Source organism: Xiphophorus couchianus, chromosome 4, assembly GCF_001444195.1.
Source record: "Xiphophorus couchianus chromosome 4, X_couchianus-1.0, whole genome shotgun sequence".
Classification (NCBI taxonomy): Eukaryota; Metazoa; Chordata; class Actinopteri; order Cyprinodontiformes; family Poeciliidae; genus Xiphophorus; species Xiphophorus couchianus.
This window is the reverse complement of record NC_040231.1, coordinates 4,975,984-4,999,215: the sequence shown is the minus strand read 5'-3', so window position 1 is coordinate 4,999,215 and position 23,232 is coordinate 4,975,984. Positions and strand designations below refer to the sequence as shown.

Genomic DNA, 23,232 nt, shown 5'->3' with positions numbered 1-23,232 from the left:
AAAACATTTGGTGTTTATCTGAAAAATGATGCAATAAAGCATAACTTAGTCACACTGTCATAAAATCTTCATAAAAAGCCAGCTATGTTTTATGTGCTTTATATTGCCAAATCCAAACATAATGTCACAACAAGCAAATAAATATAATACAGCACATTTTGTTAAGAAGATAAATGGAGAGCTAGACAAAAATGAAGAAATGCAGACTTTGATGACTGATGTTCCTCATGAATAATTTAGCTTGACACTGTTCAGATGAGAGAAACAGAGACAGGGGAGTGTCCTGTTGTGCTGATGTTTCTCCTGTTGGGGCTTCCCGAGCTGTTGAATGATCTGCTAACACTAGCAGTTTTCTGCAGTGGCGTAGTAAATCTGATGCAGACAGCACCGTGCGGGTTATATAACACTACTCCTCTTTTGGCAGCTTCAGCGCCACAGCTTCAAACAATTACCCCATCTATCTCTTCCCTCCGAGCGAGCGGTAGCAAGCGAAGCTTTGAATCGGACTCCTAGCTCACCGACCCGGGCAAGCTGTACCCCTCCTCCTTTTTCCTCCGGCTCTTTTCCTGTTTGCTCCTCCTTCTCTCCCTCCCTGCTTCACTTTCTAACCCTCTTGCGCCTTCTCATCTTTCTTTTCTCTTGCCTGTGGATGCCCTCCTCACGTACAGAATGGACTCGGGAGGGGAAGGAGAAGAGGGTTGGATGGAGGACCAGTGGGAAAAATGGTAGGGTATTGTTTTTGTGAGCAGCCGCACGGATGAGTGTGACCTTGTGAGTGTGTAACTGTATTTATTTTTATTATTTTATGCCATCTCCTTGCATTGGAAAACTCAAGCAGGCAAGCCCTTGAAGGAGACTGGATGCACGAGACTGCACATTTATTTTAAGGAGGATTGCAGAACGTGCAGAGGGAGAGGGCAATTTGACCAAAAATAGAACCTGAGAAGTCTTATGTTGTGCATGTACGTTATGGCAACAGCGCTGGTGCAGAAGAAGCACTCTGTGGAAGAGTCTGTCTGTTTTTACAGTTTGTTTTCATACACAGGATGATGGAGTGTTTCTTTTTTGTAACTTGATGTATTGAATCTGTCAGGACAGTCCTGGTTCGGCTCATTCCCTGTGTCTCGTCCTTGCAGGAGGGCGAAGCTGATGAATAACTGACTGCATTGAGTCTTGTGATCTTTTGGTTGGGAAAAAATCCTGTGATCTGTGAATTTACAGGAACATATAAAGAGAACGACTTAAAAGGTATGCTTGAATCTGCCAAGATATGGAACTATTGGCCAGGATATGTTGATAACAGAGTATTGGCTCAAAGGAGAAGGTTTGTTACATATTCAGACATGTTTGCTATAATTTAGGTCAAGCAAACTTTATTGATCTTTTTTTTGAAGTTCTGTTTATGTTTTCTAAGCCACCTTTTTCAGATCAATACCTTATTTACCCACAATAGATTTATTGAAACTTTATAGTAGCATGCAGAGATATAAATGTTCCAGGCACATAAACATGGGAGAACTGAAATGCTTATTTATTTAGTTTCTTAGTATTTGTAAATAAAAACTATATGTTTCAAGGTATGGATAAAAATAGCTCTGTTGATTCTAGCAGGCTAAACTGTAGACTCGCATAACTAATAAGCTGGTTGGGGCCGTCATTTCCTGAGCGTGAGGTCATGCTGTCCTTCATCAATGCACGCCAGGAGGCATGCCATAAAGACACACAAATGCCAGTTGGCTACCCTGTCACCTCCCACTGTCAGACTAATGCAGCAGTTTAGCCCAAATCCGTAGTGGTACAAACTGAAACATCAATCCTGCAGCGCTGTGTCCATCTGCACTACATGATTTCTCCATGGAGAAAGTGAAAATGACCTGTTAAAAGTGCGTCTTCAGCCAGAAACTGTCCAAGCAGCGAAATCCACAGCAAACCAATTTTTTATTTGACATATTAATATCTTTCTTAATTCAATCCATGAGTACTTCATATTAAGGAAAACAGAAAAAAAATTAGTTGAACTATGAAAAGGAGAAAAAGACGATTCACTTAAAGAATAACTACTAACATTTTCTTTTAGCCATTATAATATTAGACACGATGATGTAAAACAATCCAACAAATATGTACAACAAATATGACTTTAAGCTTTAAGGGCAATGAATTTGGATAAATTGTCCATCTGATTTATTATTGAAATGTTATGCATAAGGAAAAGCAACATTTAAACAGAAATGTAAGCGTTTTTATTAGACAATTTATTGGTTATCATTATCATCAAACTTGCTTATTGGTTACAATTTTTCCTGTGTAATGCCCTCCACTTTTCTGTCATCACATTGTACCGCATCAATAATTTTTGAGAAGTTATTGCTGCTCTGCCATGCAGCACAACTGAATGAGCGTTATTAAGGCAATAACGTACAGAGCTCTTGGAGCGTTTATATTTCAAAACCGAATCACATTTAGTGAATTTGGCATCCCCCCCTGGACTCTGTTTGGTCCGTTTCGCTTTCTTCTTTTGGGATGTCATCGCCATGATTATTTCTCTTACAACTATCATCTGGCTCCACTTAAGAATGACTAGCGGCACCCTCTTCTGGATGGCAGTCACACTATAGCACTGAAAGAAGTTTCATTTAAATGCTTTGAATGCTAACACGTTTAATGGGGACTTTCTGTGTGTAAATTGATCCAGACACTTATTGAAATTTGTGGATTGTATGGTGCCTTGCGACAGACTGGCGACCTGTCCAGGGTGTACCCCGCCTCTCGCCTGGAATGTAGCTGGAGATAGGCACCGGCAACCCTCCCGACCCCATTAGGGACAACGGGTGAACAGAAAATGGATGGATGGATTATTCTGTAGATTTTTGCTCATATTAGGAAAGTAATTCTAACTGTTTGCATCGCTAGAACTACCAACGGTTAATTCTAACTGTTGATTAGAAAGGAGGTCCATTTAAATGTTTGAATGCTTACTGCAACAATTGGAATGCAACCAACAGTTAGTTAGAACTGTTAGAATTAACCTTTGGTTAGAACTAGTTAGCTAGAACTAGTTCTATTAACTAATTTTATTCAATTGAACAAACTACAAGTCAATATCCTATTGACTATCTAATAGAACATAGATTTTACTAGTTAGAACCAATGTGCATTGTCTAACTAATAAAACATATTTGTGGATTTTACTATCCTGTAGATTTTTGCTCATGTTTTGCCAAGGCAAGGAATCCAGTCTGACTAATAAAACATTGGTTTTATTAGTTTATTATGCACAAGATATGGTATACTTTATAATATTCTGGACATAAAATGAAATCTTAAGTTAATCTTTACTCACTCTCGTCATATATTGTTTTCTAGTAATTTTGCTTGTTGTTTTTCCAGCTTGTAGAATATTTTATAGATCATTGCTGGAAATATTTATAACAATTATAAAGATTTGTTGGAAGTTATGTTTTAGTCCATCTACTGTATTGATAACCCCTTCCATTGTTGAGAATGATGTACATATGGCAAACCCTTACCAAACTGAGTCCCTGAGATACAGTATGTAAAGAACAACTGTGTTTACATTGGCTTTCACATCAGCTTGATCTAAATTTACAGTATTTGCCATGTAAGTTTGCACACTGCCATTTACCATTCTCACTGCCTTCTAGTCTATGTGATGTCTCTGTGTTTCATTGTGACAATGTAATTTGCTATGTCTTTCACTGTCTTGCTTTGCTCTGGTGGCTGCATCCAACTTACCAACAATTCACTGTGGCATCAGGGTCACTCTGCCCTGTCAAGGCGTTTTATCTCCCACCGCCTTATTTTCTTTTCCCTTTTCTGTTTCACTGTCCGCTGCCTTTATTTGTTCTTTATATTTCATGGTCCGATCATTACCTTAACCTCCTGTTGACCTCTCTGGTCATCTCTCCTTCTGTCCTTGTGAAGACAGTTATCAGTAAACACGGTGACAGTAACATAACATTAAGCTTATTGGGATTCTTACTTTATCATTGCACTTCCTTCTCACTTCTCCCTCATAAAACTGTGTATGGACTGTGGGCACTGTTGTTCAATAACACAACAAACACCATATGCAAATATCAGAACTTTAAATAAATGTGGTAGAGTTAAAGCTCTGCACATCATTATTGTCTTTGGATAGTTGGGTTAACTCCCAATGCCCTTGATGCCAACCTTTTATATAGATTGTAGTGAGTTCTTATGTTCTGAAGAGTGGTGGAAATAACACTGATAATGGAAAGAAAAAGACAATTTTGAAAAATGGGGGTAAAATTACAACTGATTACATTAAAATTTTTGAAATAATGTCATCTTAAAGCCTTAAGTGAACAAAACAATTCTGAACCATCCTTGATTTTAACACTCAATGACATCAGCCAATTGTAAGCATAAGTAATGTTTCCCATCACATGGCAAAAAAACTGAGTAATCGAACCCCTTCAAGATGAAAATATGCTATTGATTGAAATCAAAATAGTTTCCTATAGGGGATCAATCAATCGAATCAATCAAATTTTATTTGTATAGCACATTTCAGCAGCAAGGCATTTCAAAGTGCTTTACATCATATCAAACACAGAAACACAATGCAACATAGAATCAACAATCAAAACACAACATGGGATATATTCAGTGGGAAGTATAGATTTAAACTATGTGAAAGATGATAGATTTTTTTTTCTACAGTAGTTTAGTGAGGATACAATGTAAACGTCCTATCAATAACTCAACCTGAAAATGTTAATAAGAAAAATAAAACAAAATACTGTGCAAATTTGTGATGGCATGAGATTGAACTTAGGCTTTTTTGGAAACATTTACTCAGATATTATTTTACTCTAGTGCTTTTAGAGTTTTTATTTTATTTGTTGAGATAAAATGTACAGTAAATGATAAGAATGCAAAAATGACAATGATTTAAATTTATCAACCCTTTTAAGTTAATCCTTCAGCTTTCATCACCTAAATTATAATTGCTAAAGATGGTTGCAGCTGTGCCCACATATGCATACAATCTTAATGTAACCAGGAATGACGGATACATTAGCACTGTGGCTTATCAGCTTACTATTGTCATCCAGGTTAACTTTAGCTCACTCTCTATTAGTTTTTTTTTTATTTTTTATTCTTCCAAAAAACGTTTTACTACTCAGCCTCTGAACTGCCTGCAGGGTAGAGAGATAACAGGCGGACATGATTGAGGATCAAGAAAATTGAAGCATTGTTTACTTGAAGTTAATTGAATCTTGTCGGAGACAAAAGGACAATCCGTCAAGGATGCAGGGATATTTAGGCATGCTGCTCCAAAAGCAAAAAGGTTGTCTGTGTTTTATGTGCTGTTTTCTTCATGTTTTATGCTCCTAATTTGAGGATGTGAAGGCGAGGAAAGAGTGGGCCCCTGTAATAATATGTTTTCTAGAGCAGTGGTCCCCAACCCCCGAGCCGCGGACCGGTACCGGGCCGCTCAAGAAGTAATTAAATATTTCCGTGTTATGTATTGAGTCTGGATGATCTTTTATTTTGAAAATCCTTTAACCGGATTCTGTCGGTTACGTTTTGCGCGTCAACATTGAGCCCACAAACAGCATTGGTTTCGGTCTCCTCCCGACGCGCACCCCCCTCCCACCCTTGAAACCCCCCGGTCCGCAGCAAATTTGCAAAGTCTTAACCGGTCCGCAGTACTAAAAAGGTTGGGGACCACTGTTCTAGAGCATACGTATACTTCTGTCACAATATTGTATATCTACTTTGCATTTCTATCTAGAAAGATATTCTTCAGAATGTTTTTCTTTTTAAGCATAATACTAAAGCTGGCATATAAATATAATTGAATGCTGTTTAGCAAAGCTTGTGATAATAAATTTTGCTCTGTATATTGTCTTACTTTAGCCACAATTCACTGTGGCATCAGGGTCACACTGTCCTATAAAGGCACTCCATCCCATTCATTTCTTGGTATACATAGTTTGATCACCATCCAAAGTAGACTTTTATCACTTTTTTAGGCATGTTGAAATATTTTTAAGCAGAAGCGTGGCAATGCAGATGCGATATATTTACAAATGCAACAATGGCGCAGAATTGACACAGGAATTAATGCTTTCATGCCATACTCTATAAAGCGGGGCACATCAGAAGCAGCATAGGTACATCAAAGACATACAAGACACACAACTTAAGGTCCTACAAAAATGTGTAGTAAAATGTTTTTCAACAACATACATGGCAAAATGAGAAATAGTGTTATAGCATTTTCATATGTTCTCTGGATTCTGGTGACTATTTTTGACCTAAAGTTCATTTAGGTATTTTAGTGAGTAAGTTATTATTGCATTTGTATTTTTTTTACTATAAATCAGTCACAGTTGTGTCTATAATTGCTGTGAAAGTGGACATGTAACATAACAAAAGGAGAAAGCAAAAGATAAATGTTCATTATTTCCTATTGACCAATTGAAGGATATTTTTAAAGTTATTCCAGTAAGATTATTAATACAGAAACTAAATGAAGCCATATATTTACCATACATTTAAAAGCACTGCAAACATTACATTAGGGTGGTTCTTGGGATTTCTGATCATTGCATTATGGCTTGAGATACTTTTTAAAGTTGGTGCTGCCTCTTATTTTCATCCCACAATGATTTGACACTGATTTTCTGTAAATTTTCTTTTTATTTGTCATTCAGACATATTTCTAAGGTATTCCAGGAGAAAACCTGTTTATAAAAATATGGCTGCACAACCTGGGTTTTTAAACCTATACCTAATTAAACCACAAGACTTCTGGAGATATGTCCTTAGAACAGATCAGACCAATGCTTAGTTTGATTAACATCAGACACAGTATACACACACACACACACACACACACACACACACACACACACACACACACACACACACACACACACACACACACACATCAAACCAGCTGTCAAGTTTGGTAGAGGAGGAGTAATAACTTATTTTGCAGCAACAAGACCTTGAGTGGACAATGAATTCTTCTGTATACCAATAAGTATGAGGACGCTCTAAAACTTGATCAAAACTAAGTCATAAAAGTACAATATCATATAAAAAAATGCAGCAAAAAGTCATTGACAATGATGTGAAATAGTGGAATTAACTTCCCCTTATCTCTCTCCCTTCCTCTTCTCATGTTAATCGTCCCCTACAACTAGGCTGACTCATGACATCAGTCTGGACGAGTTTGAGGATGATGACCTCTCGGAGATTACAGAGATCACCGACGAGCGTGGAATGAGCCTCAACTGCAACGGCCCTGATATTAAAGTAAGATTTAATGAGTCATGAAATTTCACAAAATATGCAATGACTTTGCTTTAGGTTTTTATGTTACAATACTTTATAATTTAATGCAGAGGTTTGCTTAACTAACCTCTGTAAAATGAATCATGATATCCTTCAGCTATTGATTTAACTTATTTACTAACTATTGATTTCATTTCTGCTACACCTTACAAATTGTTTAGTTTAGCTTAGCTGATTCTTAAAATGCATTTATGGCTCCAGTTAATAACTAAACTCAAGAAAAGATTTACATATTGACTTAAGTGTGTTGTTTTTCAGTTTTGCTTTTAGGACACAAATATTAAGCAAGACAATATTCATAATAAATACATTTACAATTAATGTATTTGTAATGTCACCCTGAACCTACCACAGTTCTCTAAATTGTAAAAATATTGTTTTCATTGGAAGACGTGAGAAGAGGCATACAATATATATTTTTTAAATTAAATCAAAAAAATAAAAAATTTTTGTCATCAAAGGAGGTTTATAAGTCACAAAAAGCATAACAGTTCAATCTATGTTTGGCTTGTCTGTATTGTCCTTTTTTATGCTTTTCTCAGTATATAATGGCCCCATAAAAAATAAGAAATATTGAATCACAATGTGTGCAATATTGCAATTGCAAAAAACTACGTGGATGCAATATTCCGTAGGATATAATATTTCAAGTGTTGTCTTAAAGCTCTGCTTACCAAAAATATATATGCGGCTGTTAGGATGGACTTTTACTGCTGTTTATGCTAATAGAGCCCCCTGACAAAGATAGTAAAGCTCAGAGAGAAGGATGCGGATGCTGTAATGATGGAAAAGGAGGTGAACAGGGAGGAAAATGTGAGACATTTAATATTGTCAAAATTTTATTGTATAGTATTGTAGATAATTTTTTGACATTATCATGTCTAACTTAACAAATAAAGGTTTCATAAATTCATGTAAAATTCATTTTACCACCACATTTAGACATGAATTCATTTTATAATGAATTTTAAATCCACAGTTAAATGAGTATTTTGTTCAACAATATATTGCTGCAGACTCCTAATAGTACTTCAGCTAACCTGAGCAATGTTAGCTAGCTTTTACAGCAGTGGTACCCAAACCCCGGGCCGCGGACCGGTACCGGTCCGTAGACCAATTGGTATCTGGCCGCGCAAGAAATAATTAAATATTTCCGTTTTATGTTTTATTTGAGTCTGGAGGATCTTTTATTTTGAAAATCCTTTAACCAGATTCTCTCGGTTACATCTTGCGCCCAACATTGAGCCCACAAGCATCAAAATGAGTTAGAAACAGATCAGATGTCTTTGGAAAGTTTCTTTGCGAAGGGGAAAAGGCCCAGAGAAGAGACAGGAGAATGGATTTATCCCGGCAGATGATTCCCACATTCCAAGCCCACTCTGCATGATATGCGGTGACCGGCTCGCTAATGAGGGAAAGAAGCCTTCAAACTGCTTTGCCACATAGAGACCAGGCACCCTGTACATAAGCAACACTTCGGGTGTTATTGTCTCTCATCACTCCCAGATGGGACCGTCTCGTTGCAGAGAAACAAGCTCAGGGCTCCCATTAGTCGTTATCGTGAGTTAAAATTTTCACGAAAGTAAAATGTTCGTTTTTGTGGCGCATCTGTATCTTATTTTGAAGGGATATGTAAACGTTACCATAGCGACCAGAGTCAGAGAGCATTAGGGCAGTGGTCGAGACAAGATGAGAGGAGTAGAGCTTGTGAGTTTTAGGTCTGGTTCACACGGCACGATTTAAGGATTATCGGCCGATTTTCCAAACTTTGGTGACCACACACGACACGAGCCAATAAAAGTCCAACAGGCTCGATCGATTCATGTGTCCAGCCACATGGCAGGAGCAACACACCACACACGAACCGATTCCACTTACGGACATCCCGATTCCAGAAGAAAATCCAGTAAAACCCCCAACATACCATACGTGAATTTAGAATAATCAAACACAGATGACTATGTAGAAGCAGCAGTGATAGTTTGTGGACTCATTCTAAGCGATAAAAGTTGTAAAAAGAAAAGACGTTTCATAAAAGACGGCGGGAACAGCCTCTCTATGTGCTGCACTATGATTTGGAAGTGAGTTATGTTTTTTTTGTAGTTAACATTTTGAACTGAATAAACATAACCACATATAATAAACATATATAAAAATGACATATAGTAAAAAAACATTCCCACATATCACCTCCGATGTCCACTGGATTCTCAGTTGCGCCATGCCAGCTGTTTGGGATTCCTTGCCGTTCTTACTTCACTGCGCATTCTGATTGGCTACCTGTCACATTCAACAGGCTGCCTTCTCGCTCCCAGACAGGGAAAACGCCACAGGCTGCGATAATCGGGCCAAGACCAACACCTAACACACCACACACTGCAGGACGTTGTAACATTGTCGCAAAGGGAAAATCTGGACAAAAAACCAAAAAGTCTTTAGCGGGAACACCAAAATGCAGAAGCATTATCTGACCCCCTGCCGGGCCACAGAAAAATTGCCAAGTCTTGCCAAGCAGTTATAAAAATGTAATAAAAAGATTGGGGACCACTGTTTAATAGCCAGATTTTGTTATATTGATCTCAAATTTACTTGAGTGAAGCATGATTAAAAACTGGAGCAAGTGTAAAATTCAGCCCTTAAGTTAAGGAAAGATGTGCTGAACCATAATAAGTAACATGCAGGAACAAAATAGCCAGAAGTAGATTTATTATTCTGTCAGATCTGCTCTGTTACCAGTGAACCACCATCACCACCTCCATTCAGCTCTGCTGCAGTATCCTTGGCAACTGAGTGGTTGAGGGGCTTTTCAGTAACATTTTCTAGTGATCCATCTTTGATCATTTAGCACTGCGTAGGCCAAACTGATAGGAAATCCTCCAGAGAGCTGTGAATATATTTGAGGTTTAGAAGGTTGTTCATTTTCTCAGTTTTTCCCCATCTTACCCTGGGAGCTAATTATAGATCAGATTACCAAATGTGAGCTCTCTCACCGGAGGTGTATTTGTATGTGAACATTGATGACTCATTCTCTCTCAGGGGCCTTGTGAAGGTAAAATTTCACAATGGGTTTCTGAATGGCAAACACCAATCAGGTGTCATACCAGTCACAACAACAAAGCTTCCGTGTCCCTGAGTGACTGCACTTCTAGGGTACAAGGCTGTTTCTGCCTGGCTTTTGCTGACCGTGCATCATTTCAGTATAGGGTTGTTGTTTAGCATTTGAAAAGAGTCAGCTGCATTTGGTCTCTAGTTTATGCATCAGTTCTACAAGAGTTTGGATCACGACGTAGATCAAACTGCTTGGGTGGGAGGAAAAGGAACCCCTCTCTTTGTCTATATATATATATATATATATATATATATACGTGGGCGTGTGTGTGTGTGTGTGTCATATCACATCAGTTCTTAAATCTCTGCACTGCTTCCAAGTTTGTCAAAAAATAATTTTACGTACTACCTGTAATTAAAGTGTTCTGAACTTAACGATTTTAAATCCAAGTATTATTCCTTTGAAGATAATCGACACAGTTTGGATTGGGTCAACCTAATACAGTCATTCCCGTTTTTACCTTTCTTTGTTGGATATGAATCCCACAAAGTGACAGCACTTTGTGTTGTCAATTACTGATAAGTAAATTATTGATAAGGATCTATCCAGAATTTCTAATTTATCAGAAAAAACAAATGATAAAAAATATAAATAGGATTTTTTTAAAAAAACATTCAGCTGCAGTCATCAGCTTGTGAGGGTTCTTGAAAAATTTAAGTAGTGGTGACCACATCAGTAAGGTCAACACTAGAAGGAGGATTCAGCATGCATTTTGCCTCATCAATCATTAACAGGAAAATGGAAGGAGGATGACTTCAGACAGCAGTTCCTGTGTCAGCAGGGCAAGGTGAATTAGATGTTCTGTAAATATGTGTGGTTCTTAGAAAAGGTCAGGGGTGCACACACGGAGGCATGTGTAAAATACAGACAATATGTCCCGATACTTTGAATTCTATGTTTTGTAAAGTCCTTTGCCTTTTGTGAAGCCAGGAATGTAATGGCTCAAAATTTAGTATTGGGACAAATCAAAAGTACTTTAACTTACAACATATTCTTATACTGAATAAGTTGTTTTTTCTCTCAAACTAATAATATTGACATTTATAAATAGCTGTTTATATGACATGATTCATCCAGTAAAATGTTGTTTTTCTGGAGAAAGGCCTTGTCAGGTCAGGACCTAGAATTTTCTTAAATAGTTCTAAATTAAAATAATTTTCTCCATTTCTTTGATCAATTTTTGCTCTGTTTGGGACTGAAAAGAAGACAACGGAAATTGTGTTGTCTCCTCGATTATTTGGATTGTGCTGGAATTGATGAGTGTGTTTGTGTCTGTGTTTTTACTGATTTACTGCAATCTAGCACTGGAAAGAAAAAGGAATTTGCAAATGCTAAATATTTGCAAAAATGAAACTTTTTGATAACTTCCTGTATCTGTTGTACTCAAAACCAAAAAGAGAATAAATTCAACTCGATGCAAATGATGTTCAAATTGCTCCCTTGTGTTTGTACCCAAGTATTGTTTTTCATTTGTATGGATTTAGGACAAACTGCTTTGTGAATATAGTTGAGAAAAAAAAACAAAAACAAGTAGTAGTTTGAACCGCTTGCAAAAAATGGAAGGAATTAAGATTGTGAATTCTTGAATCAGTTGCAGCGGAATGTGCTTTTTTAATATTGCAATGTGATTTCATTTCTGACATTTAATCTGGTATTACTGCTGTAAAGGTCACTTGACTGATCAATAAGATATATTAAAAAGTTTTGCAGTTGAAGATTCAGTGCTGTTTAATGTTCACATTATTTAGTTTAGCTGGAACTATTAGCTTGGTTAATTCCTTTGTCAGATATGTTTCTCTGCTTAATTTTGCCCAGCTTTCTGCTTATAGAGTTCGTCTGTGCCTCTTGTTATTTAAAAAATTTTGTTTGCGTTTCAAGAGAAGACAGAACAATTCACGTACAAATAACTGTTCTTTTTAGAAGATTTTATAGCCAGCCTGTTTGTAACAGTGAAAGGTATCCGGATACATGGCTTATCCTGGCAAAGAAAAGACAGGCCAGAGCTCATCAAAAGACATATTGAATTTCCAGTGCACATGGCTTTAGTATTTAAGGGTTAATGTGGACCAGATCAAGCTCAGACAAAGCATAAAGAGATTTAGTGCTCCTTAGAGACATGGGATGACAACATGTATCATCATTACATCCACTCAAGGCGGGACTGAGAGAGGAGTGCTTCCATGCTCATGTGTAAGGATTAATTGATCTGATGTGCAGCCATTTGTCATGTGTGGAAGGTTGGCGAGAATGACATTTTTGGGTGGGGTCACTTGACTGAACAATTACATTAAAATGTCTGTAGAAGCACACAAAAACACCCAGGGGTAGATGCATCAGTTGTTTGCAGACACTATTTGCACACCTGAGTTTATGTGTGTTTCTAATTCTGAAAATAGATGCAATGACAGATCTATTGCAGCAGTTTACTTACAATTAAATAAGAAATTATTTATGCATGTATGTATTATTTACATTTTTAGAAAAAACTTAAAAAGCAAATAGCTCAGGTTTTGCAAAAATCAGAACTGCTGGTGCCATATTCTTGGTGCTGAGAACATAATGTTGTGATGGCTGATGGTCAGTTTGGTACGCGAGAAGAAAAAAGGGCCAAAAAGGATCTGATATAATGCTGACATTAACAAAACCCAAATCAGGGATGTCACAAATGGTAAAAAGTATTCTCTGTGGAAAGATTTGGCTAATAATCGTGCACTTAATGATGGATGGGATTAAATTGGCTCCTGCATATATTTAGCAGAATCTGCATCATGAATCAAGTGCAAATACAATATGCAAATATGTGGAGCAAAAGAGTTGTGAAAGATGGAGGAAATCTCAATGCTTCTTGAACGTACAGAAAAAAGTATTGAATAATGCATTTTCCAGACACATCTTCATGTCAAAATGTGACCACAAATGAAGCATTTTTTATTGGTTTTTCTCATGGTGAACACCATCGTCACAGTTGTTTTAAAATCGTTGTTTTAGAGATCAGAGTCTTATAAGCACTGCTATGACGGTGCCTATGAGCACATAAGCAGACTTGTTTCCATAGCAACAGTATTTTTCTTACCCACTCCACGTGACGAAGCTGAAAATACATGAAGTGTTGGCGCGTGTGGGCATGCACCGACACACACGCACAACACCCCCATGGATACTGCTCTCGTCATCTCCTCTACACATGGTAACTGGAGAGGAAGCTGCCTCATCGAGTCAAGTGGACACAAGAGAAGTCCCTTTCTCTCTTGGCTCCTGTTTACACCATTTTCACAGCCATTTAGGGACGTGATCATGCAGATGGACTCATTGTTTTTGGGTTGTTTTTTTTTTATCTCTGAATGTATAATGGCTTATTAATGACCATCATCCTAGACTTTTCCTTAATTTGTAGGAAGCTTTGTTCAGCTTATTTTTAAATACACTGCGTTGAATATGTTAAGCAAACAATTGGTCAGATTTTCATTAGGAATTTTCAGAGGCAACAATTGGACTTTAAGTGTTGCTGCTTTTAAGTGTTTCCACATTGATATAGAAATTGTCTTTACTAATACTACCAGCTACGACGAGCTGATAAAATTAATAATCAAACGAGCTGAAATAAACATAACATTTTTATGACCTGAGATCAACTGTGGTTAGTCTGCTCACTCCATGATCTCAGGTAACAGAAGCTATTTTTTCTCATGTAATGTATTTTAAACTTGTATCAAAAACAAATTTTAAAATGCTGCCATTTTGTGTTTTGTAGTAAATTTTATCTTAAAAAGAGACAAAACCAAAACTTTAAAAGATATTGATTCTTAATTAACCTTGACAAACATATGCTTTCATACATTATTCTCAAGTCTAACTATTCCTTCAGGGTCTTTTTTCTTTTAGTTTTTTATTGCTTTACATAATATGAGTTGTCTATTGTTTGTTTTTTTTTCCTGCTCACTCTACTTTGATTAATAAATTCAATCATATCCCTGGCAGCAATGTTGCCTTCACCACCAGGGTGGCTTGTCTCTTAGCAACAGGGGGACAAGAGTCAATTAAAGTGGCCAGCCACAATTTGTTGCCATTAAAGCAAAAACCAAAAATAAAAAAAAGAAGAAAAGAAAATGTCCTGCTGCAATAACAACTTGAATTTTTAGTAGATGAAAAAGGATGGGAAGTGAAGAAAAACTCTTGTTTAAATGTAGCTTACATCAGAGACAGTCGTCTGGTGGCTGAACTGAAAATAGAAGAGGAGGAAAGGATGAGTGAATCTGAGTATGGATGGATGGCAAGAAACCACAAGCAAATGATTAAGCTGTGATTGGCACACAGATAGATAAATGGACACGTTGTTGGATTGAGATTATGCTTGATTTTTTTTTTTTTAAAAAGAATGTTGGCTGATTTAATGTATATATATAATGCTAGATAGATGGACTATCAGATTGACAGATCAACATATTATCAAAATGAGACGTGTGGGTAGATGAGCAATGTAGATTGAAAAGTAAATGAGTGGATTTAGAGATCAATGTATAGATGAATGGATAATATTGTAAAACCTAAGTTCTATAAATGAAAAAAGAAGAAAGTTTTCTTTTTACGGCATTAGATGGGGAATTAATATTTTGAAAGTTAATATAATGTTTCACAGCCAATTGTATTTGAATTGAGGGTTCAGAAACATGTCATAGATAGCAGAACATTTGCATCTTATGTTCAGAATTTTTTTGTTAACGTTTTATGATACATTTCTGGAAGTTCTGTTTTAAACTAATTCTAACCCTTGGTTGTAATTTATAATGGAAAAAATACTAACTTTGCTTTTATCATTATTTTTAACCCACTTGTGGCATGGCTTCACAGCATATACATTTTAAATGTGACTGTTAAAACTAAGTACTAACACTTCATTTTTATCTCTCTAGTATAGACTTTACTAGAGGTGTATAAATAATATTTTTCTGGCTGCAACATCTGATCAAACCTTTACAGATTTTTAACCACTTTCTGTTCTCATACAAAAAGGCCTTTTTCCTTCCTTGGTGAAAGACAAAAAGTGAAAGACCTTTGGAAATCTGGAATGAGCGCCTCACTGCATGCAAATGTGCTAGAAGGCAACATTTAGCCAATGGAAGTGGATTAACCTCCATTCCATTCACCAGCTGGGTTTTAGTCACAGCCTGCAGTTGTAAAGATGCATGTTGACAACCAATCTGCTGAAGCTCAAATGGAAAATCTAAATTATTTCACTTGTAATATTTACACTGAACCATAAAGATTATGATTTTGACTTATTTTACTATGCTTGAGTGAATACCAATAGTATTGAGAAACATTGTTAAATGTAAGTTGGCAAAAAATAGTTTTTTGTTGACTTTAAAACTCAGCTGTTGATGACATCTCTGTTAAATAATCCAGATTTATCTGACTTATTTTACTTGGGCACTTGAAAATGTACAGAAGCTAAGGTAATACATTCAGATATTTTGCACAGTTTTCATGTTGTCTTTTTCTTTATCTTAGTGTTTTGCAACTAGACTTTGCATGTGAAGGAAAGAGAGAGTTAAAGACTATAATAGGCTTTACAGTGACTCTGAAGTCCATGTCAAAGCCAACAGAAACAGTTGGTGTTGTTACTGTGTGTTGTGTTCAGCTACTGGGGAATTGATGATAAGTAAAGCAGACTTAACTGGCTCATTGCCCTTTTACCTACTGTCTGTTCACAATGCTCATATGAGTTTAATGTTGTGATTTGGTAAGCTTAAAGCAATATATATATGTATATATATAGACAGGTTGTCCTACTATTTTTGCAGTCACTTCGAGCATTCACAATGCAGAGGTGAGGGACTCATAATTGTCACAAAGCAGTCATCTTCATAATTCATTATGGGATTAAGTAATCCCATAATTCTGTGACATTTATGTATTTTCTGTAAATGTCACAGAATTTAAAAACATTCCAGCCCGGCTTAGCTGAAGATCAAATTATGCCAAAATCTGGTGTTTAGAAAGATGATGGTAAAGCATTATTTATGACAAATTGGTACCTTCCTACAATATTGAAGAGTAGGACAGCCTTATGGGTACAACTTTAGGTCATAAAGAGGTGAGACATAAGCAAGCATATCAATTATCTTTGGATTTTAAATGGGTGGAAAACTAAAATTATATTGAAAAGGAATAAATCCATAAATTGTTTTAAGTTAGCATGTATTTCTTCCACCCTTGTGATGAGTTTGAGACTTTTCCTCTTCTCTTGCCACTGAATTCAACTAAACCAAGCGTAAACACATTGGTTGTGATTTATTAGCACCTCTTAAAATCAAAATAGCCTAATATGAGCATAATTTTAGATTGGAAGTACAACCACTGACTTATGAAAAAAGCAAAGAAAGAACATCTCACAAAAATTAGACATAGGGGAGAGAGGTTTCATTCTTTATTATTCTAGGGAAACATTATCATTAAATAAGAGGATTCTATAAATCAGTTGTGTATGTACTGCATTTAAGGTGGCCAACTGTTGTCAGTGAAACTGTTGTTGCTGAAGACAGAACAGCCTCTAATTGGTTAGCTCCATCTCCTCATCCCATGCACACATGCTCTCTCTCTCTGTGTGCCACTCTCTCTTCCTCTCCTTTGACTGACGCTGTGCTTCCTCCAATCCCTGCAGGGCCGTGTGAGGCGAGGAACCAGTAGCATGTCGGGGAGGGTGGAACTGGGAGCAGTTGGCCAGTTTCAGGCAGAGATGCTGCATTTGGAACTCATTGACGGTGCTGACGGTTACCGCGGTGATAAAGACACCTCGAAGGCATCCGCTGTTGCAAGTGCGCCAGTCACCAAGGACTCTGGAGCACCTGTTACCATGGATACATACCGACCCAAAAGACCTACGACCCTTAACCTCTTCCCTATTGTGCCTCGCTCACAGGTATGGCCTGGATTATCTTATCTACACACACACATACACACACCCCTGCACACTTCTGACAGAGCACAGTGCTAGTGGAAATCACAAGCAAGATTATTTGTGTGTTTGACTGCCTTATGTGTGTTTATTCCATTAAACAACAAAAAACGTGTTTTCAAAATTGAGAAAAGATTAACAAAACAGGATGGATGGATGGATGAACAAAACAGTTGACATTTCCACAGAATTCATTACAGTTGTTCTCCTGACAGGATGTCTTTTCTAGACCAAACAACGGCTTCAATTGTCAAGACACATTTTTCCCATTGGTGCCCATCTCTGTTTGTGCTTGAATAGAGCTCGTGATGTGAGTGGTTTTGTTCAGTAAGTCAGTCTGTGTGAGAACAGAAGAGCTATTTTCTCTACAAGGTGCTCAATTAGGGCAAATTGTATACTTTTAGTGGTAGTTGCCAAACAGTATAGGGCAAAATGGAAATCTTTTTAGTATTGTAGTCAAACACATATAAGTGTTTGGGGAAAAAAGATTGTGTGAGATAGACAGCATAGTGCGACTATGTGTGGAAATTAAAACATTGAGTTCTATCTGTCAGTCATTTCTCTTATTTGCTGACATTAATAGAGCAAGAATGTACATTTCTGATTATGCTTGAGAACCATAGTTATCTAGGCAAGATATACAGTTTTGGCTAAGAAAAGCAACCTATGGACATAATATGAACAGGGCCACCAAATATGGGCAATAGCAGAATGTGAAAACATTGCATGGTCCAATGAGTCAAGCTAAGCTATTTAGATGTCAGTGTCAGAGTGTGTAAATAACACTACAGCATGGACCCATGTTGCCTTTCATCAGTGATGCAGACTAACAGTAGAGGTGTAGTGCTCAGGGGGATATATAATTATTGGCACACTTTAGGGTCCCTATTACCAACTGACCAAACAATGCACCTTTGACAAGATTTGCATCATTTATGTGAAGCTAACCAATCTGTGGTGGTATCATGTCAATATTGACCAAAATTTATGAGAAATGTTTCTGATATCCTGTTGAGTTTATGCCATGCATAATTAGAACAGTTCTGAAGGAAAAACCGGGTAAAACCCAGAACTAGTGAGGTGAAGTTAATAAAATAGTCGCTCAGTAGATATTTTGACTGGATCAAATTTTATTCTTTGCCTCAGATAGTAGAGAATTTTTCTACCAGTTTATGGTTAAGCAGTTTAAAACTTGGTCTTTTTACTTGTTAAAGATTATTCACAGAATTAATTGAACCCTAAGCAATGGGCCAAATGCCATTAAGATTTGGGTCAAATTAACAATTTGATATTTAGGGCTCTACCCATATGGCATTCTATTGGCATTTACTAGTGTCTGTGCAAAGCAAGAGTTCCCTATAGAGACTTCTCATCATTAACGAGAACTAAAGCAGCTTTACCATTGTCCCAGTTATGTCACCCAGTTGGTTCTTGCAGATGTTTCCTCACATTTTCTTCTGGACGTATCTTCCTATTAAAGGAAAGGTGTCCATTCAGCTGTTGCTCCATTAATGCTCAGTAGACTTAGAGACTTAGACTTAGACTGACTTAGACTGACTTTATTGTCATTTTGCATGCACAGGGTGTATACAGAACGAAATTTCGTTGCATACGGCTCAGGACAGTGTTTTGAGCTTCCAATGTTGTGAGGTTACTCCAGAATAAAATAAAATACAGTATAAAATATGAATATAAATATAAAATAGAAAGTGCAGGACTGACAGTAAAATAGAAGTTATTTAGCTCTGTACAGTATGAAGGATTGTTACAAAATCAAATACATAATGCAAGTGATTGTCCTGTGGCTCTACTTGCTTGTCCAGGAGGAATAAGTGGTGAAAGTCAATGCAATCTGCTAGGTTTCCTTAGATGAAAAACCTTTTAACCTGAATAGTCAATTAAACTTGACGGCATTGATTGATAACTAGAGTCAAACTGGAATGTATGTAATTGGTTGTTTACAAGTCACTCTGTACGACTGTGATTATGACTTATTTTGGCCTAAGATATTTGTTGTGCATTATCTGTTTGAGAGAACTGACCAGATATTGTGTGCGTATGTTGAAAGTGGGTCAGTACGACTTCCATTGTCCTGGTTTTGCTTTCTGATGGCTTAGTAAAAGTTTATTTTTCAACATGTGAGGGACATTAATTCCTAGCCATTCAACATGAATGGAAGGATTATAGAGTACCAAAATAAATCAATGCAACAAATTAGTGCCATTTTGGAATAAAGTCTGAGCCTTTTAAGATGTTTGGAATATCCTTTTAACAATCATCTAATTGTTTTTATTCCTAATATGGATTTGAACAGTCAATTTTGGAAGGTTGTCTAGCCTTTCTTTTTGTTTTTCAATGATGAACCAACTACACTTTCATTTTGAGCTTATTGCTGTTTCTAGGTCATCTGCATCTAGGTGTCTCCAGTTTATCAACCATTTCAGCTTTCCAATAGTTCAAATAGTCATTGAATTCATCACTAAGAAGATAAAACAGCCTACACATCACTGATTCATCATAGTAAACCAATGGTAATGCTTTAGTTGGTGAGCCTGTTACAGCCAGCATTAGTTTCTACCACTATGATCTTTGAACAGGTGCTGCTTTGTATCCTGCTCAGAGAGTTAGACCAATTCTTCCTTTGCTACGGCTGATTTACAGTGTCTGTCTAAGAATTTATTTTGCATGCGATGCAGCAGCAGCTGGAGTCTGTGTCCTTCTTGTTGCCACATTGAGCACAGCTGCTCAGATTATTACTGTCTGTCTGGGAATCAATTAAGGTTGTATTTAGCCATATTCAAATATTTGTTTTCTCATGTGAGCCTCCTTAGTGCTAGTTTGGCAAAGTATCTTTGTTATAATGTACAGAAACATAATTTTTCATAGCACAATAAGTCAACTTTTTCTTTATTTAATTAGGCTCCTCTTGTGGAACCTAATTTTTCCTAACAGTTTTTGAGGCTTAAACAGTGAAATGTTGAGCAGCTTCAGTCAGACAAGATGAGTAAGTAGGATACAGTGCTTATAATCTTCAGGCAACCTTTTCTCTCACATTGTACTGTAACAAAATGGGGGTAAAAGGAGACAGAAGACACAGTAGGACCGTTTCCAGGTCAGCAGATTTGTACTACTGAACCATGGTGTATATGTTTAGTTGTGCATACTTTTGTAGCAACCAAGAGTTTTTTGAGCTAAGCAGAGCTCAACAGCTCATTAGACTACTGAGACTTAAATACAAAGTAAATAAGCTGGCCTACAGTAGAGAAAAAACACATTTTTGTTGACAGAGAAAGTATTTTCTGACTGTCCCTTTTAAATCTGCATGGGTACAGTGAGCCAACAGACAGAGGAACAGATGGCCATGTCAGAAAGGATTCCTCAGAGTTAATCTAAGTCTAAGGCTAATCACTCATCTAGTTAAGACACACTACTTATGTTGAAGTACATGCATGTTTTAGTAAGGGATTTGCTAGATCTACAAACTTCTTTACGGAGTTTATAGTAGCAGATCTACCAAAACCAGTTCAATTGACATGAGGTGACATTGCAGAAAATAGCTGAGAAGTGAATGATTCTCCTGACTTTACCACATCCTAATTTTTATGTCCTGCCAAATTTAAAACTTGATTTTAATTTTAGGGAGCAGAAACCTTCTCATCTTTGCCCCTTCAGGAAGATGGTCTGTTTTTTTTTTTATCAGTTTGTGCAAAAGAAGATGCCAGGACAATGAAGTTCATCAGACATAATGTCACAGTCTGAGACATCTTGGAAAACATTCAACAATGAAATCCAGTTTAATTACAGCAACACCATCCTAGTTATTAACACTGACTCCTTTGAGTTCACTCTCCCCAGCCATGATCAGCTTGTCACAGTGGTAAAATCTTTATCTTCCCAGATCTATGGGTGCAGTCTCCCACCTGCTGATTCTCTTGTTACCACAGCAACAGTTGAGTTTCCGCCTGGTAAATGTAGAAGAACGATGACTCATGTGTAGTGGGTGGGTAGAAGAGGAGGACAGCATCTAATTTGGGACACACTGCCGTCACAGGAGTTTCCAGTTCTTCTGTCTGGTGTTTTTCTATATCTGGAAATTAAATAAAACTCTTTTAAACCCAAACATAGTTTTTGAATGTGTCTGATATGAAAAGCTGATCTTAAACAGCAGTCTGATGTATAATCTTTTTTGACAGTTTCTAAAGCATTCATGTTGTCCCATCATAACACTTAGTTTATTTCCTCTTAGGATATATTCTGTCGCAGAGAACGTTACTGCTCATTTTCAGTGATTCTGATCACCTTCTGCTGTCTGCAATTTTATTTAATTGAGCTCTGTTGCTCCAACAGTAAGGCTGAAGCTCATAGAACCATTGGTAATACACCATATGGTGTGGTAATGTGGTGTATTACCACACCATATTCAAAGTCTTTTCCTATTAATCTAAATTATATGTTTTTAAAGTTTTCAGCACATGCATTATTTGTAATATCGAAATATCCCATATTGTGTACTTGAATTAAAGCTGCAGTAGATAATTTTTGTAAACATATACTTATTACATTTTTGTTTAAACTGTTACTATATAATGACAGTGTAACATGCGACAGATAAACTGTGAAAAAACTAACTCCTTTGCTTCTACCCTTCCCACTCCTCTTAGATAGGCTAAAGCTAGTTTCCAACACCACAGTCATGAAGGCTCAACCTAGTCAGCATGGGTTTGAGTTTCAGATTTTTAAATAGACTACAGTTTACAACTAAGCTGCATACAGGATTGGGGTTTTTAATAGTTCTGAGATTTTTTTTCATGCATTTATTGTTACAAGATGAGAAAAGTACAGATAATGTGCCTCAGCTATGATGCTTTCTTTACCACTAATACCACTATTTAGTCATCACTGATGTAAAATGATATTGCTATTGAGATGATACAGTAACAGTGCTGTTGTAATTCGTGAACAGATACAATTTTAAGATCAAATTCAAACTGAGTTAACCACAGCTCTGTGTGAATGAACTTTGTGCTCCCAGAATCTTTTACAAAAGGTTGTGTCCCTTTAAATGCATGCCACGAAGCACGAACAAAAGAAATCCCCACTCATTCATTTGAGTCATTGTGTGTGTGTATGCGTGTTCGTGCATGTAATGCTCTCACAAAAGTCGTTGATTATATACCGGCACCTCGAACTTTTTAACATAGTTCCGTTTTGTCGTCTCTCTAAGTTTACCTCTATATCCATCTTTTCCTCTCACCAATCCTTTCCCTTCCTCTTTTTTCAGGACACATTAAACAACAACTCATTCGGAAAGAAATACAGCTGGCAGGAAAAGGTTTCAGGCTCGTCCTCCCCTCTTAAAACAGGTGAGCTTTCATTTTACTGGTTCTTTACAGAACAACATTAAACTTTGTAAATGTGTCTTTTACAAAGCTTGCTTCTGAGTAAGGTTGTTTCAGTTGAAGTTTCCTTCGACTGTGGCGAGGACTTGTGTAATTTTAATTTGGTTTGTCTTGCTGTATTTGTATCTTTAGTAGCTTGGATTGGATTTGTGCAATGGTGAGTGGAGTTAGCTGAAGGAAATGCAAAGTGTTTTTCCGTTTGTTTTTAACAAATATAGATTAATATGTGTTTTTTAAATGCTCATAAATAATTTCTTTTTCTACAGATTATACAGATTATTATTTATTGTTTTTGGGAAGATGTACTTCCCAAGTGCTGGAGAAAAGCATCCTCTTAGCATAGTGTGACCAACAATATGTATTGGTTCTTGCCAAACATAGCATTTTGCATGTAGGCCAAAAAGTGGAATTTT

At 36.8% G+C, this 23,232-nt stretch overlaps 1 protein-coding gene across 2 annotated transcripts in view; it reads left to right on the top strand.

Moving 5' to 3' along the window:
* Positions 1-23,232, top strand: part of mapk8ip1b (mitogen-activated protein kinase 8 interacting protein 1b) — a 40,544-nt gene that overhangs the window by 5,057 nt on the left and 12,255 nt on the right. The window contains exons 1-4 of one of the 2 annotated variants that reach the window (XM_028015254.1): positions 351-725; positions 7,206-7,317; positions 17,127-17,384; positions 22,702-22,783. In XM_028015254.1, the coding sequence (XP_027871055.1) occupies positions 670-725; positions 7,206-7,317; positions 17,127-17,384; positions 22,702-22,783 (508 nt within the window). In that variant the 5' untranslated portion in view covers positions 351-669. Of the gene's footprint in view, positions 1-350; positions 726-7,205; positions 7,318-17,126; positions 17,385-22,701; positions 22,784-23,232 lie in introns of those variants that run through there. The other variant, XM_028015253.1, reaches the window with a different exon arrangement.